The sequence below is a fragment of the Typopeltis vanoorti genome, chromosome 22, assembly GCF_054136105.1.
Source record: "Typopeltis vanoorti isolate ZY-2024b chromosome 22, IOZ_Tvanoo_1.0, whole genome shotgun sequence".
NCBI lineage: Eukaryota > Metazoa > Arthropoda > Arachnida > Uropygi > Thelyphonidae > Typopeltis > Typopeltis vanoorti.
This window is the reverse complement of record NC_143570.1, coordinates 21,382,842-21,401,159: the sequence shown is the minus strand read 5'-3', so window position 1 is coordinate 21,401,159 and position 18,318 is coordinate 21,382,842. Positions and strand designations below refer to the sequence as shown.

At 34.6% G+C, this 18,318-nt stretch overlaps 1 protein-coding gene across 2 annotated transcripts in view; it reads left to right on the top strand.

The window, feature by feature from the left end:
* The window catches only part of LOC150094205 (SAM and SH3 domain-containing protein 1-like), a 476,307-nt gene that overhangs the window by 325,494 nt on the left and 132,495 nt on the right, over window positions 1–18,318 (top strand). For both annotated transcript variants that reach the window (XM_090412130.1, XM_090412129.1), the window contains exons 7-8: window positions 247–338; window positions 8,998–9,054. In XM_090412130.1, the coding sequence (XP_090268256.1) occupies window positions 247–338; window positions 8,998–9,054 (149 nt within the window). The remainder of the gene's footprint in view (window positions 1–246; window positions 339–8,997; window positions 9,055–18,318) is intronic.

Sequence of the window (18,318 nt, the reverse complement as noted above, 5' to 3'; positions counted from 1 at the left end):
TTTCCTTGATCCAGATCAACAAAAACTCTTTTGTCCCTCGCACCTTAGATAAGGAGTTCAGTTACCGCTCGTGATTATACGACCTTCGTCGTTGAGTCTATGTGGGAAAACTACTAAAACCTATCCCTTCTTACACACACACACACTTGATTCACATAACCTTCGACCTGATATTTTCTTAATTTAAATAAAATTATATGACCTATGAACTTGAAACACTTTTTTCTCCTTTTGCATTTTTTGTAGTGTTTCCCGGAGAATTGGCTGACGAGGAAAGGATCCAACTGACATGGATGGTGCGGGAAGGTTATATTTCCATGGAACAAGCTTTTCAAAGGGTAAGTGTCTTTGGTCGCCATTTTATGACTTACTGCAGTGTTTCTCAAAGTGTACGCGAAAGGTCTTCGTGGTGGTGGTGGTGGGGGGGACGTGGCAATTTTCGGCTATGCATCATTAACGGATGAAATCATTATATTTCTCAACAAATAGCATAATTAGAGACAACTAGAATAAAAACGGCACTAACAAATGAATCACATCTGCCCTTCGACAGAAACTGCTGTATAGACTCAAGCAAAACCATATGTTGCAACATATGGATTTGCTTGACACCACCCCCGTCGTTAACGTGTTGAAACTAAGAAATATATAGTAAATGTGTTTCAGATATTATGGAATTCGATTGAAGGGAATTAGCATTTCAACTCAACTGTTGAAATGCTATTTTGTCTTTGGTTCGCGCGATCTTTTGTTAATACCGCACCAATCATACGCAGTTCGCTGCTCTACGTATCTCAAGTCTTGTAAATTACTGGTAATTTTTGCTTGAAAATAATGGGAAAGAAGATGACGCTATTTGGGAGATGACTTTGACGATGCACACAAACGAACTGTTCTCGATGCCAAAAGTAGTGATAGCGAGTAGGAGCTTCTTGGTAAGTCGCACCATTTTCAGTTTTTTTTCTCTGAAAACTTTAGTTTCCGAAAATTCCCGCACGCATCTCGCAACACGATTTAATTTGGAAAAAAAAAGTTAGAGTTATATTCGAGTAAATACAGTATTTGTTTTTAGCTTTTAAATTCTTAAGTATGGATCATTGGTTAAAGACTGGATTTATGAAATGCAAAAAAAGAGAGCAATATAGCAAATACAAGGAGCTGTAAGTAACAAGAAAACGTTGATATTGCATCTGGATCAAATGAAATTGATAAGAGTGTGTCGTCTGACAGCTCTAGAGAACCAACTAGGAAGAAGATGAAAAATCTTCGTAAGTATGATATGAATTACTTGAAATGTGGACTTACTTAATGGACGAGAAATGAAGAGGAACCTCTTCCAAATTTTGTTCTATTAAAAATAAATCATATTTTTTGTTTACATGAACATATAAATTCAAATAAAATAGACATTTACAATGAAATAAACTTTATTTATTTATTATTTGATAAGGGGGTACTTGGTAATAATGAAAATTTAAGAAGGGATACGCGGATAGCTGAAGTTTGAGAAACACTGACCTACTGGATAAGTAGTGTTTAATTTTGATAATTTATTAGGGGAGGTAACACCTACTCGTGCTATACTTTATACTGTAACTGTTAGTTTACAGTTTACGTCGGCATACCAGAATGGCAGCTGTCTTTTTCTCCCCACATATGCACGGTTCCATTTCCGTGTGGACAGAGCGGGCTGTAAAGTGGTCGAATGTATATCAGATCAATGAACGTGGAAACTAAATTACGACGGTATGCGCAAAGTGTAACGGTGTACGTGTAATGTGTTGACACAGGAATCGTACTGTCTGCTGCTAAGTGGGACACTCGACCAAGTGTCCATGTGTCGTCAGCGCATAACATTCGAAAAAGATGTGGTCCTCATTCGGCTTAATATTTGATTCTTGGATGTAAACAAATAACAGGCCCTAAAGAAAACCTAATTTTTGAGTTTCAAAGTAAATATGATTACATTCATCATTAATCGATATGAATAAGTCATTTCGGAAGGTTCAGGCATTTTTAAGGGGGGAAAAAAAACACGATCGATCCTCTAAGGATTGATAATAATGATCAACTTTCTTTATCTGCTAGACGAAAGTGGATGGTATTTTTGTTAGTCACGTTCCGTTTCTGTTCTGCCTTGACGTGAGCCAAGATGAAATAATGAAATACAAACTACCCCATCCATGCAGTGTCATCATTGCATAGACATTTGCGCGTGAAATGTTTGAAGCTATAGAGTCACTGTGCAAACTGGAACAGCATAACCAGATAACTTGCAGTCGAGTGTTGGTACATCCCTTTTCATAAATATTATTTCCTAATGTCCCCCCCCCCTTTTTTTTTAAAAAAAAAATTAATTTATGGATATCACAAATTTACTTATTAGCGATGATATTACTACAAAAATGGAAAAGAAAAATGAACAAAAGTGTTATATAATATTATATTGATTTATAGTAAAACCTAGGGGGATCTCCCCCCCCCCAACGCCTACGGCGCCCAACCGTCCCGAGTTCCGGACTGGTAGGCCGGTTCTCCTTGAATTCTGATGACTCGAATTTTGAAGACTCGACACTCAGGGTAGCCCCTGAGTTTAAAAACGTTTCAAATAACTTGACAAAAAACGTTACAAAAAAATGCTTATCATTTTATATTATAGAGTAGATACATTTTGAAATATCGGTAATAGATTCTTTCTATTTTAAATATTGATGGAACAAAAAAAAAGAAAGAAAAAATTATAAAATGCATAACATATTCTTAAAACTTAATGCATTTGTCAGGCACAATTTTATTCATTTAATCATCCCCCATGAGTGTAACAAATCAATCCCCTCTACACATACATATACACAAATTTCTTAACCGTCCCTGGGGGGGGGGGTGCCACTTCTTGTTGGGACCACTGACTTAGATGAAAAGCGAGATGAATAATTGGACGTCACGTCGGCTTGATGAAAATTCTCCTGGTTGGTAACCTTAAATTGCATCTTGCTCGTGAACCTCTTTTTAGCGTATCTAGGTTACGAGTGCTATAAATAGATGCACGAGGATTTGATAATTTTTTGCACTCTCTTTTTCTCTCTCCGGTTATCTTTTCATTAATCTGGGACCCAGAGGGTGTTGTCTGACGTTGAATGAGTAACGCCTTGTTCATCCACATTAGTCCGACGTCATCGCTACGCTGAGAAGCTTCTATCCAAACGCCCTCATCCACGAAGATAAACAGAGATTTTAAAAGAACGTTGTAATTGCAACTGCAGAAATCTCCGATTCTGTTCAATAACGTTCTTTTTTTTTTTTTTTTTTTTTTTTTCCTGTACCAACCGTCTTCGATGTAAATCACGAGGAAGACAGAAATGTGTCTTATATTGAGTTGGCAAGATTTTTTCATTTCTGCAAACCAGCCAAAACGCAATGAACGGGCAGAATATATTGGTTTATTTATCGGCAGTTCCTTGTATTTTTGTTTTAAATCAGACTCACTAATTAAGTCAGTTAGATTTTCTTAGTCACTTGCGCTGAAGCCTGCTGGTTTAGCTGTCACTGTAAATGGATTCAGAACCCAGGAATTGTCCTCACTGGATTTTGGAAAATGCTGCAAAAGGGTTGATTGTAAGTCATTCAAGTGTTCTAAAATTACGTTAGAAACTTCTTCATTTACTTTAGAATTTATTTCGGTCAAAAATCCATGCAAACAATCCAAATTATTCTGTTCAACCGTAGAAATCCAGAATGGCAACTTCCTATCAAAAGATGCAATTTTATCTCTTGTATTAAAAATTGTAATATTCTTTCCTTGTAATGATAAGTTAATTTCATTGCACTTTGTAAAAATATCTGCCAGATACGCAAGACTCATCAACCATGAAGAATTTCTTAATAATTCAATAAAATTTTGTCCAAAATTATGTGACATCGAGAAGACCATTAACTCACTACGAAGTTCAAAAAGCCTCAGTAATGCTTTTGCTCTGGATAGCCATCTCTCAGTATGTAATAAAAGTGCGTTATGTGCACTACCCATTTCATCGCACAACAGTTTAAATAATTTGGATTGAAGTGGTCGAGATTTTACATAGTTGATAATTTTTACGGCTTCATCCAAAATAGTTTTTAAACATGTAGGAATTCTTTTTGTTACTAGTGCTCGTCTATGCAAAACACAATGACTTTTGGTGGCTCTTGTAGCTACTTGCAGGATACGTGTTACAACTCCCTTCATCTTTTCTACCATTACTTAAGCACCATCTGTACAAATATCAATACGCTTCTCCCTACCGATTTCCTGTTTTATAATATAATTATTAATACAGTTGAATATATCTTCTCCAGTAGTTTTTTCTGGTAGATATTCGCACATGAGTAAATCTTCTTCAATACTTTATCAAATATGTAACGAACAAACACTAGTAATACAGCGAGTCCTGCGACATCTGTAGATTCATCCATTTGCAATGAATATTCACTGCAAAGTCTAAATTGATGAATTAGCTCTTTCTCTATGTCAGCAAAAAGATCTTTGATGCGGCGTGAAACAGTATCATTTGATAATTGCACTGCATCTATTTTTTTTAGCAACCTGCTCGTTTAACATGCATGATACAATGTCTTTCACACAAGGCTTAATGAGCGTCTCACCAATTGTATGAGCTTCACCATGAAGTGCAATGCGGTAACTCACGCGAAAAGATGCTTCTTGCATTTGCAGCAATTGTAACTTTCATGGTACTTCCATTTTGGTCTGTTCTTAGATGACTCTTGTTTTTTAATATTAGCTTTTTGAAGAAACCACAGTTTGTAATTCCATATGTTCTCCAATAATACGAGTAGATGTGTCAGCAGCAGTAGTTCGTCAAGAATCCATGGGTAATTTTTTGAATAATATTCAAATTCCAATATTTGTCCGAGCTATAATAAAAACAAATAGAATTGTGTTGTAAAGGTAACTTTAGTATGAAAAGCAATAAGATTATAAATAAGAAATGCCGAATAATATAAAAGTAAATGAATAATGCAAAATAGTAAAAAAAAAAAAGACTGCAACACACAAAAGTAAATATGCATTTTAACAATACTTGTAAGAAAAGTACTAAATCGTGTCAAATAATGTAAAAGCAGTTGTAATAAGAATGATTTGATAAAATGTTCAGTAATAAAAATTAAACAGTTCGAAATAAATCAGATATATTAATTATAAAATTAGTTAAAAGAGTAAGAAGAATTCTTTTTTTAAAAGCCGCCTCGCCTACTCCCTATATAGAGAATAAACAGGCGTTAGCTGATTTTTTATTTTTATTTTTTTTTCGAGGGCCCGGTCCCAACAAATTTACTCGTAAATACCTTTCCAAAATTTTTTAAAGTTCATACATTAACATAAGTATTAATAATTAATTGTGGCATAATCATAAAGAGTATTAGTACACTGCAATTATGTATACGGTGTGGCATGTTGACAAATATAAATGGCATTTAAATTAGCTATCAATCACTGGACTAATGAAGTCTTGTAGCATATCGTAGTTTCTTCAGACAAACATCATTAAATTAATTTGTGCTGATTTTCATTGACATATCCCATTCTGATCACCAAATATATTTATAATATTATTATAAGTACTTACGAGTGAATGCAGACTTTTTCTCCTGTGTGATGGTAGTTTCCCCCTCCTTTTGTACATCCTGGAGATCTTTGTAGGCTTGAGGTGGATGACTCACTATCTGTTCCGTCACAAACATCTTCAATAAGAGATTTCTTAAAACAAAGAAATCTCAATAAGAGATTTCTTTGTTTAATTCTTAAATTAAACAAAGTGCCTTGTCTCTTATTCATATTAGATTTTAAATCTGTATTCCTATTACTTTAAAAAAAATCACGGCACTCCGGTTTCAGAACAAGCACTTATACACTGCAATACGAACTTGCGAAGAAAGTATTCAGTATTAAGATTTGAGAACCGGATACAGACTACCTTGATCTTCAATTTCAATGGAAAAATTTTCTTTCTACTTCCTTGCTGATTAATCAATAACATTTGCAACGTAGATGTTATTTCTTTCAGTTTTGAGAACAGAGGATACGCCGCCCATTGTTATAATCCGCTCGCAGGCAATTTTTATGACCGGTCATAAACAGCGGTATTACCTTTCCCAAATATTGAAAGGCTTCGATGTGTGAAAATTGTGAAAACACAGATGTTATTAGGCGTTCTGGGTCTGAGCTTTTCGACATATTCACGAATATCATTCTCCTCAGAATATTTCCACTATAAAATATTTATTCATGAAAAATGCTTAGAAAACTAAAATGACAAATTCCCGAACTTCTCGCGGAACACAGTTTGAGAAACCTTCATTTAAAGGACTGCCACTGTGCTGTCTCGTTGGCTGTTTTTCTCATTCTATAGTCCGTGTAGCCATAACGAAGCAGAAGCGAGGGATCCCATTCAACTCTATTGCCATCTACCAATGGCATCGGTGGGGAGATAATTGGACATTTTTGGAATTTTTCACATTCGTTCTTTCGGTACTGAATCATGTAGTTGATCACAAGAGCTTCAAATATTTACATCGGTGTTTTGTATCGGGGAAGCATATTTCTCTCTTTGAATTATAATTTTGGCATAAGTAAAAAATAAAATTCAGTTAATATCCGCGTTTCTCATGAACTGACTGATTTCGAATTTACTGTAGATAATTTTTACTGTGTGGGTTGGAGGCTTGAAGTGGATTAAATGTTTGGTATCCAGAGTATGATATGGGCATTTTAAGAGGAGAGGTAGAAAAAGCAATAGGACGGCTAAAGCACAACAAGAGTCCTGGTAACGATAACATTACTGGAGAAATGATTAAATATGGTGGGGGAAGTATGGTTACAGAAATGCACCAACTATGTAATATTATGTATGGAAAGAAGGGAAAATGCCAGAGGAGTGGGTGAAATCAATATTAGTAACATCATACAAGAAAGGAAATAAGCTAGACTGTAAAAATTATAGAACAATTGCCTTGATAAGTCACCTTGGTAAAGTGATGATGATGATCATATTGACAGAAAGATTGAGAACACAATTGGAAGCATACCTTGCAGACGAGCAAGCAGGATTTAGGAAGGATAGAACTACAATTCAACAGATTTTGACAATGAGGTTAATAGCAGAGAAAGCTAGGAGAAAAACAGAAACATATATACTTGCTTTGTTGATTTTCAGAAAAGCATTTGACAGTATTAACCAGAAAGTGACATTAGCAGTTCTGGAATCCTATGGAATTGATAAAAAAACTAATAGCTATATTAAAAGATGTTTATTAGAATGCAGTTGCAGCAGTTAGAATAGGTGATGATTTGGGGAAATGGTTTAAAACAAGCAGAGGTACTAGACAGGGAGACCCAAAAATATCACCAAGCATTTTCATCGCACATTTAGAAAGAGCAATGGACAAACTGAAGGAAGATGCCAAAGAAATATCTGTACACGGAATGAGAATTAACAATCTGAGATTTGCAGATGACATTGTTATTATTGAAGAATTTTGTGAGAAGAATATGAAACAAAAGATAAAGTGGAGGAACTGATATAGAAAATGTAGAACAATTCACATATTTGGGAAGTAAACTGACATATGACTCGGATTATAAAAAAAGAAATAAAGATCAGGATTGCAAAGGGAAGAACAAATCTGAAGGCCATGGAAAACATCTGGAAAAGTAAAGTGATTGATCAGCCTGCAAACCAAACTAAGAGTACTGGAAACATACATCTTCAGTGTTATACTGTATAGATCTTGAAACGTGGGTAATACATAAGGAATCAAGAAAAATAATTTTGGCATTTGAAAAAACTTGTTACAGGAAGATTCTAAGAATAGGATGGATACAGAAAATCACCAATGAAGACCTCTATTAGAAGATCCAACCAAAACAGAATCTAATGCAGAAGATTATAAAACGGAAGCTGCAATTATTTGGACACATCTGTAGAATGAGTGAGGACCGGAAGATAAAGACATTTACGTTTAGTATTTTGGATGGTTTAAACAGAAGAGGTAGACCATACAGAGAATGGATGGACGATATAAAAGACTGGTGTGGAATGGGTGTACAAAAACTGCGACACTGTGCACTGGACAAAGAAAGGTGGAAGAAGAAGATAGTGAAACAGGCGTCAGACATCAACGGGCAGTGAGCCCATGGTTCGTGATGATGATGATGATCCAGAGTATGGTACAGATCATCCGAATGTGGCCCCAGGATGTTCTGCAGGTTTTCCCAGTCTTTTATGGGTGGAATTAGTCTTTAAAAAAATTCGCTTTCCATTATATCTCACTCATATTCAAAATAAATTTTTAAAAAAGTCTTAAAATCCACTGCGAGAACAAATATTCCTTCGATCATTTTTGATTTTTTTTCTTTTTTTTTTTTTTCGATTTGAAAAACGCTCATGAACTCGGTTTGATAGGACTAATTCAATTGTAGTCAAAAATTCTCCACCGAAAGTGTTGTTCCCTTCTACAGGTCGATATAAAATATGACAGTACATGTTCGAGAGGAAGTGTGCTTTGCATTATGGGATGCGAAGTCAATAGTCTGTATATACAAGTAGCCTAATCGTAAAGATACTTCACGCGCAAACTTTGTTTGTTTTTACACTTGGATAAAGGACTAAACAAGAAGATAATTTATTGTCGAGTATAATTTACTTTGTAACCAAACGACAAAAAAAACTTTTCATTAAAAAAAAAACCCAGAAAACTTGCATTCGATGCGGTATTTTATTGCGATTTCATAGCTAACTAGTGGATATTTCCTCTGAAACGAAAGATATTGATTGTAATACGCATGTTAATGAAGAGAATCTAAACACGGTTTACACTAGACGAATTTCATTTGCTGCATTTCCTTTTTTTTTTTTTTTGCACGAATATGCCAGCAGTTGATTTATTTTCATTTGAAATCGTTTCTCTTCATTGTCATATATTTTGTTCTTCTTTTCGCAGCTAAAACACGCCGAGAGAGGTAAACAGAAAAGCTGCAAATACGTCGACAGAGCAGAGGTGAGTATAATTGTGAATGTTCACTCAACACTATCGTATATGTTGGAACTATTTATTTTGTAATGCATACTTTTTTTTCACACTTTTAAATATAATATAAAATTTACTTTTCTAAGCACTTGTATAAACAGTTTTTTTTTTATTACTTTTAGGAAAGATTTTGGGCATAAATCTCGGACTTTAAAAAAAAAAAATCCATCTACAGTTTTCCATTTGTCTTTATGCCTCTGCAGTCTTGACGATGTGTTGTTTGCAAACACCAATTAATATTGCCTACTCCTTCATTATAGCATTTACTAAAGCAGTAGCAAAGGCAGTAGATAACAAATTTTTAACAAGTGTCCTATTAGCAAATGTCCTTGACAACCAGTTCGAAACAGCTGTCAGGCCAGTGAAACTTTATCACTAATACAAGGCGAATATACAGACGCGTGGGCAGCGGTCGTGTTCTTTGAAGTGTGCAAGCTAAGACCTCGATGCCGAGGATTGTATTCTCGTAAGTTCTGCGGTCAATTTTAGAAGCTTTCCGAGTGTTTCTACAAACATTCGGTTTTGAAATAATGTTGGATCTTTAATATCCACCTGTTTCTAAGTCTTTTGAATTATACCTATAATTGATAGCATTTCTCGAGCTTAGAATATGCTTGGTCTGTATCGCTGATAGCCTCCGGGATGTATATTTTTTTCCCTGTAATTGTTTGACTGATGTTTAGATTCAAACGCATAAATAGCTTGACTTTTTTTTTTTTTATGAATGATAAAATCAAAATTCTCCGCAGTAAAAACCCTGCCACACCCTCGTGTAAACGACTAACTTACCTTTATTTCATAGGCCGTACAAACTATTCCGGTCCCACAGACACATTTACCATAAATTATGCCAACATATTCGCTGTATATGTCTAGGAAGTGTGTGGTTTTATAACTTCGGTAAGTACTGAAAAAGAGCATATACCTAAAACGATAAAAAAAAAAATTTAAAAAAAAATGAAAGGGTGAAATATAAAGTGCAATTTTCGACATCTAAAACATTCCGAAAAAAATCTTTTTTTAACCAGTAACTCTGTTTCAAACAGGTTGGTCAATAGCACGTTTATAGAACAGGCTATAAAGAGCAACTGTTTTTTTTTTTTTTTCCTTTCTTAATTTTTCTCTTTGTCTAAAAAAATCTTTCTCTACAAGGATGGGATGCTAGGCTGTCATTGATTGAACTCGGGTATTAACGCCTTCTTTATCCACTCGAAAACGAACAAGGTGTTAACTTAGATTGATTGGCACATCCACTTTACGACAATGTTGCCTCCGATATATCAATGCCGACTCCATTCTGCTGTCATCGGACACTTTCCTCTTCCACCGAGCATTGCGAAAGCATAAATAAAACTATCAGGTTAAATAAATAACAATGTTTTCCATTGTTCCTCATACATCAACTGTTGTTTACTTTTGGCCATCGCAAAGTAAATAAGGACTCGTCGATGCGCCGTGGTAAACTTTTTTTTATCAGTTGATATCGTCTTTCTTTCAGATAAGATTGCCATCTTTAGATAAGATGACAACTTCTGGGAAGTAATTTTTTATTCTTGGAAAGATAAGAAAAAAGGCGTATCCATCTGACGGAAGAGACTAGTCAGGATGATGGAAGAGTTGCCGTATTTCCTTTTTTTAAAAAAATGGTTGGAATATAATGAGTATAAAGTGTAAAACAACGTTTAATTAGAAATGTGGGAGATGACATTTTAATGATATAATAATAATAGTTGATAATAAAAATATTAAAATATTTCCTACTATGTGAGCAAATAGTATTCGTGTAGGTTCATCATCCGGAGAAAAACGTCAACCGCTTTAGCATGGCATTTCGCGTAGTCTGTGATGAGATTTCCCAGACATTGCTGTCATCCCAATGAAACCCTTTAAAATGACTAATAAGAGGCGAATATGCAGACTCTTTGAAGATGCAGTCTTTTATCAGAGCAGTATAACACAATCCATACCGACAGCCGTGAACTTAATTTTTTTCTAAATATTTTTTTACAATTTATGTCTCGCTTTATTTAATAAAAAGAGAAATTTCTGAAGTTCTCCGTTACCTTCGAAACCTTTGGGCTCTAAATGTTCATTATATTGCGCCAAATAAAACATTGTATGCATTTTTGTTTATTTTTGAAAATAGCTATGCTGAGTAGATCGAACCTTTAGAAGTAGATTGGACTTTTCAGATGAAGGTGAGTCGGAGGTGACAGGATTTTTTTTTTCTCTCGGATCCTCGAGTTTTTCATCCTGTAAAATAAAGTATACCGACCAGAAAAACACACACTATCAATAAAAAAAAAAACTGGCCTTGCTAGCCTTAGTTACCTTCACGTAATTCTGACTAACCAACTGATTAGATAGTGGAATATCTGCTGTCAGTAGTTGATTTTTCTGTATATAGCATCCATAGTTCAAGTTGGTAATCTGAAATGTTTACATATTCAACAAATCAGGCTTGAAGCCCACCCGATGACTTTCCGTTCTCGAATTGTGATTTCATAATTTTTTTTTTTTTTTCACAATCAATCACGAATCAGCTAAAAAATTCATGATTAGGTGAGCAATGAACTTTTTATATTTCAGTATGTTTTTATAAAAGAGAAAAGCGTACGTATGTGACTTGCAATCCACCTGTTTTCAAACTGTGGTCACATGACTGACTGTGAAAGTGACATCGTCTGTGACAAGTTCTGCCAAGCACGAGACCTACTTATCATAGATATTGTTAACCCATTCTTTCTCATTAAGGTAGCTATTAGTGTGTGAAACATGCGTGCTCAGTTGTTGTAAAAGCACTTCCGGTTTGTGTGCGTGTTAAAAAGTTTTTTCCAGTCTGTTGTTCCCTCATGATTTATTTTTAATAGTTCAATTAAGTTCACAAGACTAATTGGATAAAAGTACCCGATCACTTCTAAACAACATGTAAGGTCACGTCATAAAAGTTTTGATTGATTGAAGAAGTAACGTTTCGATTGGTTACTTAAAAAAAACTGTCATCATTGGTAAACAGGATTTATGAATATTAGAAATATGCATTTATTTAAAAAAAAAAACGAAAAAACTGAAACCTTTGTTTAGTTTTGATGGGTTTTATTTGAAAGCATTTTTCATTGGCAATTGTTAAAAAGGTTATTCAAATATAGGAATTGTTGTTACTATGGCTTCGTGTTAGAAAACAAAGGCTTGCTACATGTAAGCTTTTGATGTCTCTGACGTAACATTCAGTTCACTGTTTGCATAACTCAAGATGTTATCGAAGTTGCAGATTTCTATTATGACATTACCAGCGCCATCTTCTGACTAGTGAGATTCCTGGTTTGAGATATAAGCACGATTATATTAATATATTATTTAATATAATTATAATATAATAATTTAATATAATTTAAATAATTTAATATAATATAATTAATATATTATTATATTTATTATTATTATGAATTTCACGCACATAGAAGCAAGAATTTCCGGTTCCAAATCAATTCTTCCTTAACGCTTTGTCCCACATCGTTTGGTTACATATTTATTATTCTGTTGTAACTTAACAATTGACGGGCATGATGATTTCGATGTTACAAATGTGCAAGATAGATTTAGTTTTTTTTTCTTTTTTTTATTCAGTTGCTATTTGAAATATATTCTTCTAAAGCTTTCAAAAAAAAAAAAAAAGCGTCTATTTAATTTTATATTGCTTCTAACTTCTTCTCCCTTCTTTCTCTCCCCCTATCTTTCTCGTTTGTGACTTTGTGCATCACGTGTGTGCCCTGTCATAGTGAAGCTATGGCCAATTGGCTTGCGTTTCAGGATTACCGTGCCCTGTTGACGGAAGCTCCCATTTCTTTCTCCTACTCGTTTGTCACCTACGAACGCAATGAACTAGTCCATAACAGTTAGGAGTCCGTGGAACAGGTGTCGGACATTTGTACGGACAATACTTCCGAGACCACCTGTATCGTGTGTGTGTTGCCGCAAGCGAACAAAGTAGGACACACTAAAAGGACGCGCCATTCACATACTTGATTATATTTGCAAGGAATGCTACGTTCTTGGTCTTCAGTCTCAAGATGCCGCTGAAAAAGGTCAGTGTTTGATTTGCTTATAGGGAGCGTATTTTCTAACAAATGGGATTAGTCGTACGCTCGCAGAGTACGCACTAATCAGCAAGTAATAAGTTAGCAAGTATTAACGATGTAGAAATGCACGTTTTTTGGAAAGGAAATTTTTAGTTTTACAGAGTTGGATGCAAATAATACACAATCACGCATGCGCTGTTCTTCTGCTAATGTTAACTTTGAGCAACAGGTTGTTTGGGGAAAATGTGCGATATGAGTGTTTTTTTTTTTTTTTTTTGCTGTTGTTGTGTTGGAATCGTGTCGTCAGAAATGTTAAAATTTGACCTCTTAACCCGCGATCCTTTGATTTATAACTCTAACATGGCATAACCGGAAGTTGTGAGGTAATATTTACATCGTATGGTTTTTATAGAATTGATGACATCGTAAAATGTGCCCCACACCTGTTGTGATCGCTATGGGATTCCGGTTAAGTGCCTTGCATACCAAACTTAAAACATTTATTAAGCACTACAATCGTTGAATTCCAGTGCACGTTACATCGCGACGTCCCAATAATTTTGCGTTCAATTATGTGCTCTCGTGTTATCTTGGTGCTTCCATTGCCCTGCTTGATTTCATCAGTACCGTGAACATCCGTAGCATCCAAGTAGCTTACAAGTGCGGCTGAACCATGCACTTTCTAGTTCACCATTGTCTTGTCGTGTCCGAAGTTAGATGCGTTCGAGGATTAAGGCATTGCTGTGGGATTGTTCGCGCACGAGCTGCCATCTTTAACGAACTATGACCTCTCTCTTTCCACCCGGAGGTGCTTCTCCATGAAAGTGAAAGTTCAGATTGAGACCTTCAACTTCCTCAACATGCTTAAGTCATATAATGATACGAAATTGCGAATTTGACTACCCATGGTGCGTGGGTGTGCGTTTATAAGTGTATATGTATACGTGGCCATAAACTGATGGTAATTCCACTGTCTATCAAGTGCACGTAAAAAAGAACCCTTGCCGAAGATTAATTATTCAAGAATTTTACAAATTCCAGCGGCACTTAGTAAAGGAAATAAAATGTTTTTATTTTTAATAGTGATTGTGTGCTTGTGTTCAATCTTCACCAGCTTGATTTAACCTGTTGGTGGTCCTTTTGAGTTTATTCTATGGAGAAGAACTGTTTCGAGTTTTATTTAAAAAAAAAAAAAAGCCAAAACAAGATGCAAAAAATTAAAACATTAATCAGAAATATCCAACATAGGAACTTTGCCTACAAGTAAGAGGAGAATAAAAAGGGAAAAAAACAGGTTGCTTATATTATTGTGTTTTATATGCTATTGCTGTGTTATTATATTTATTCTTGAGCACGTAATCTTACAATTTACAAGTTAAATTTATCTACGTGATTGAGGATAAACTCTACTGTTTCTAACTGGGGCGCAGTAATGCTAAGCACTGTAATATTTTTAGGAACTTTGGCACTGACTAAAAAAAGACAGTTTTATTTTCTGTGTTTAGATCTTGCAATAATGTTCGAACAATTTTGCCGGCGAACATAACTGTTTCAAGAAAAAAAAAAAAAAAAAAAATCTGAAAACATTCGTTGTTCTCACTTGGATGAGAAAGATCTCGTGTTGTTGATTCAGGTGTAACCTTTCCTCAAGTATTTCTCGGGCCTCATAGTGACCTTCAAACGAAGAAAATTCATGTAATATCATCAAGTATGTCACGCAAAGATTATCACATTTATCTGATTTCTACCTTTTTCCCCCATCGCTATACAAATCCTTGCCCAAATTCAACCTGTTTTCCTTGTGTGACAACAGAGCTTGTCATGCACGAGCGATGTGATTATAATATTCTTCCTGGAAAAATACAACATAAGTGTAAAAGATACAATTGCACTTTTTTTCTTGAATTAACGTTAGTTAGCCGAAAATGTGCACGACAGATGTTTTAATAAATCAGAAGATGTATTTAATAGAACAAAGGAGTTGGTTAATAAGTGAATATATGTGAAGCAGCAATACTCGATTTTGATCGAAGATTTGAGACGGTGTGAAGCTGTGCATACTACTGTTCGTCATCATCAAATTCCTGAGATACACCCTCAGGGAATATACAGGATCTTATGATAGTACTCCATGAAATTTTACATCATTACTAACTTCCTGTAAACAATCTCAATTTTCCTCCTCTTACACTGTTTATTGATGTAATTCATTTTATTTCTCTCAATAATAATGACGTGGTTTACATTCATCGATAACCTTGGCTCAGTAGAGGACACGCCGAAGTAGTTATAAAAATACGCCAGAGTCATAAATCATTCTTCATGTGACTCAAAACAATATCACATATCTACAGTTAAACTTGGAAATTATCAACTATTTCTCATCTAACACAAAACAACAACAAAAAAATGCCTTCGATGCCCAGCAACAGTTGAGCTTTTAGTGATTTTAATGCTCACTAAGTCATTAGTCACAAGAGTTTCAGGATCTCTACACCCAGGAGTGTTAAAAAAAAAAAAAAAAAAAAAAAAAACCACGAAAAGGATCCTCCAATACCACCAAAAGGAATTTTCCGCTGTATACTCGAGTGCCTAGTCGTAGTCAATAATACATTCCAGGGATTGCTCCCATTTTAATTTCAAAAACAACACTTTTCAATTTCCCACACACATACAGAATCCATCTTGCAAAACTGGATGGCCCAGGAAACATCTACGAACAATCGTCAAGGTTGTGCGATGTTGCAAATATTTTCCCTTTTTTTTTTTGTGGCATTTTGACATCCACTGCATTTCCTGCTTTTTGTGAGGAACCAAATTCCTTGACGTAGACTACATTTTCTTGATGTAGCATTCGCCAGTAGAGGCTGTGTATGTATTCGTTATCAGTTGCATTTTCAAGGTGATTCCTGTTTGTTGTGAAGCCTGTTTTACAGAAAAGTATTGCAATAGGAAGCTGCACTTATTAGATAGAGTACGACCATTAATTTTTTTTTTCTTTGTATAGGTGCATTCTTGCCATATGAATATGCTTGACTCATCAGTTGTATAACTAGTATTTTAATAGCCGAAGCATTTTCAAGAACTGTCCCTCCCCACTTTATATAAGGACTGTTCAAATGAAACAAAAAAATGTTACTCTATGTTAATTCAGCTATAGCTGCGCCCTCGGGGAAGAGAAATGCTGTTGGTTATTCTACAATCATTCGCAAGTTTGATTGAAACGATAGTCATTGTGTGAAATGGAATCATCTTAATAAAAGTATACTAGCATGCGATAATTTATTTCTATTGGTGATGGAACAACAGCAGTTTATGTTTACTGACTGAAGGTGTATGGCGAGTACGGCTTTTGAGTAGATGAGGGTGCAACTTTCGGTAACTAATGCAAACACGAAGATTTCTCCACTACATTGGAGATATGAAGCATGATGTTATCGTTTTAATTCATCCACTCTCTCCTTTCTTCAGCCAATAAAATCACTCTTCAATATCTTAAGCAGGAAACCACAATATTTTTCTTTGACTGGTAAGATCCGCTGTTTGAGTTTGTGGATCTTGGTGATGAAATACAGTTTTGCGTATGGGTGGATTATTCTCTGTACATTCCTGACCACTCATCAGATAGGTTCATATTTTTCGATCTCTGCAGGTCCAACTTCAGAGAAAGTCTATAATTGGATCGCATTGAGAGACACGTTTCCACAGAGTTGTTGAATCTCTATACAAAAAGAAAAATATTTTATGGTTTATTTCTGATTTTTCCACTTTTCATTTAAATGAAGCTCAGAACAACGTAAAATCCTGTATTTCGAGTTGCATCTTTATTACGTGTTTCATATTCTTCATAAAGCTCACCGGTCTATAAATGCGACTCCAGCATGCAACTCTCAATCAATACGTTGTCTCGAGGTTTTAGTTTGATTACTTTAATTCTAAACAACCTAGGGCTGTCTTTTTTTTATTTTTATAATGTTGTTTTAATAAATAAACGGCTCGCTGAAAACAGTTTTGTCCTGTATTAAATACGAAAAAAAAAAATCATGCGAATAAAAATAAACTTCGAAATATTTTAGTACAGAAATTTGCCCTTTTTTACTTTTTTTTGGCTTTGCGGTTAAATATCGAAGGGACAAATTAATTAAACCCGCTTGGCATTGCTGACTTCGGATCGATCTTAAAATAGCATCTGATTTAACTTTGCTCATTCTAGGTACTTATTCTTTTAATTGGATAACCGGAGCTTTGACTTCTACAGAATTGTATCGGCAGCAGTGTTTCATGCTTTCTTCTGCTTAGTTATATTATTTTATAATTTTAAAAATTAATTTTAATTCTAGATTAAATTTAACATTTCTAATCTAGAGACAGTTACTTTAATTTCAAATAGTAGAGTAATTATAATTAAGCTTCTGATTTATGCAATAGTGTACCCTGCGACTGGTTGCTCTTCGAATTCAAGCCTTGGTAAGTATAAGCAAAGCCATAGTTTAGCTTTCGTTCGATCTGGAAGACAAAATGAATCCGGACAAAAAAATGATGGTAATTCGACACAATTAGGCCCAATAGTCAAATTAGCATTTGAAAGGGCTGAAATAATTGTCTTATTAAATTATGTATTAATTATAAATATATAATTTAATAGGACTAAAATTACAATTTAAATTATTTTATATTTAATGATTATAAAATGATTAATTACCCTGTTAAGTATAATATTTATATAATATTTCAATGTTATATTAATAATATAGTGTTATATTAACATATGCATATTTTTCAAGTTATATTTACTCTTATATTAAATATAATTTTAAAATAGTGTAATGCTGCCATCAGGAGCTGCTCGTGCATAGGCACTGCGGAACTGCAGCACCCCCAATTTTTCTCGATATATAAATATATTTATTAATTTATTTATATTTGCTTGTAATATTTAATTTTATCGTCACCAATCCTATACAATTCTCTTATTTTGTATAAAAAATAATAAACATCTATCTTATAGCAATTAGGAGGGTGAAGGACGCTAGCAGCACTGTGTTTATCACAGTGCCATATTGCTACGCGTGCAAGCATATGCACGTCATAGTGAGATGCGAGTTATTAGCGTAATGCGGCACTGTCCGTTGTTTATATGCAGTTTGCGCCAGTA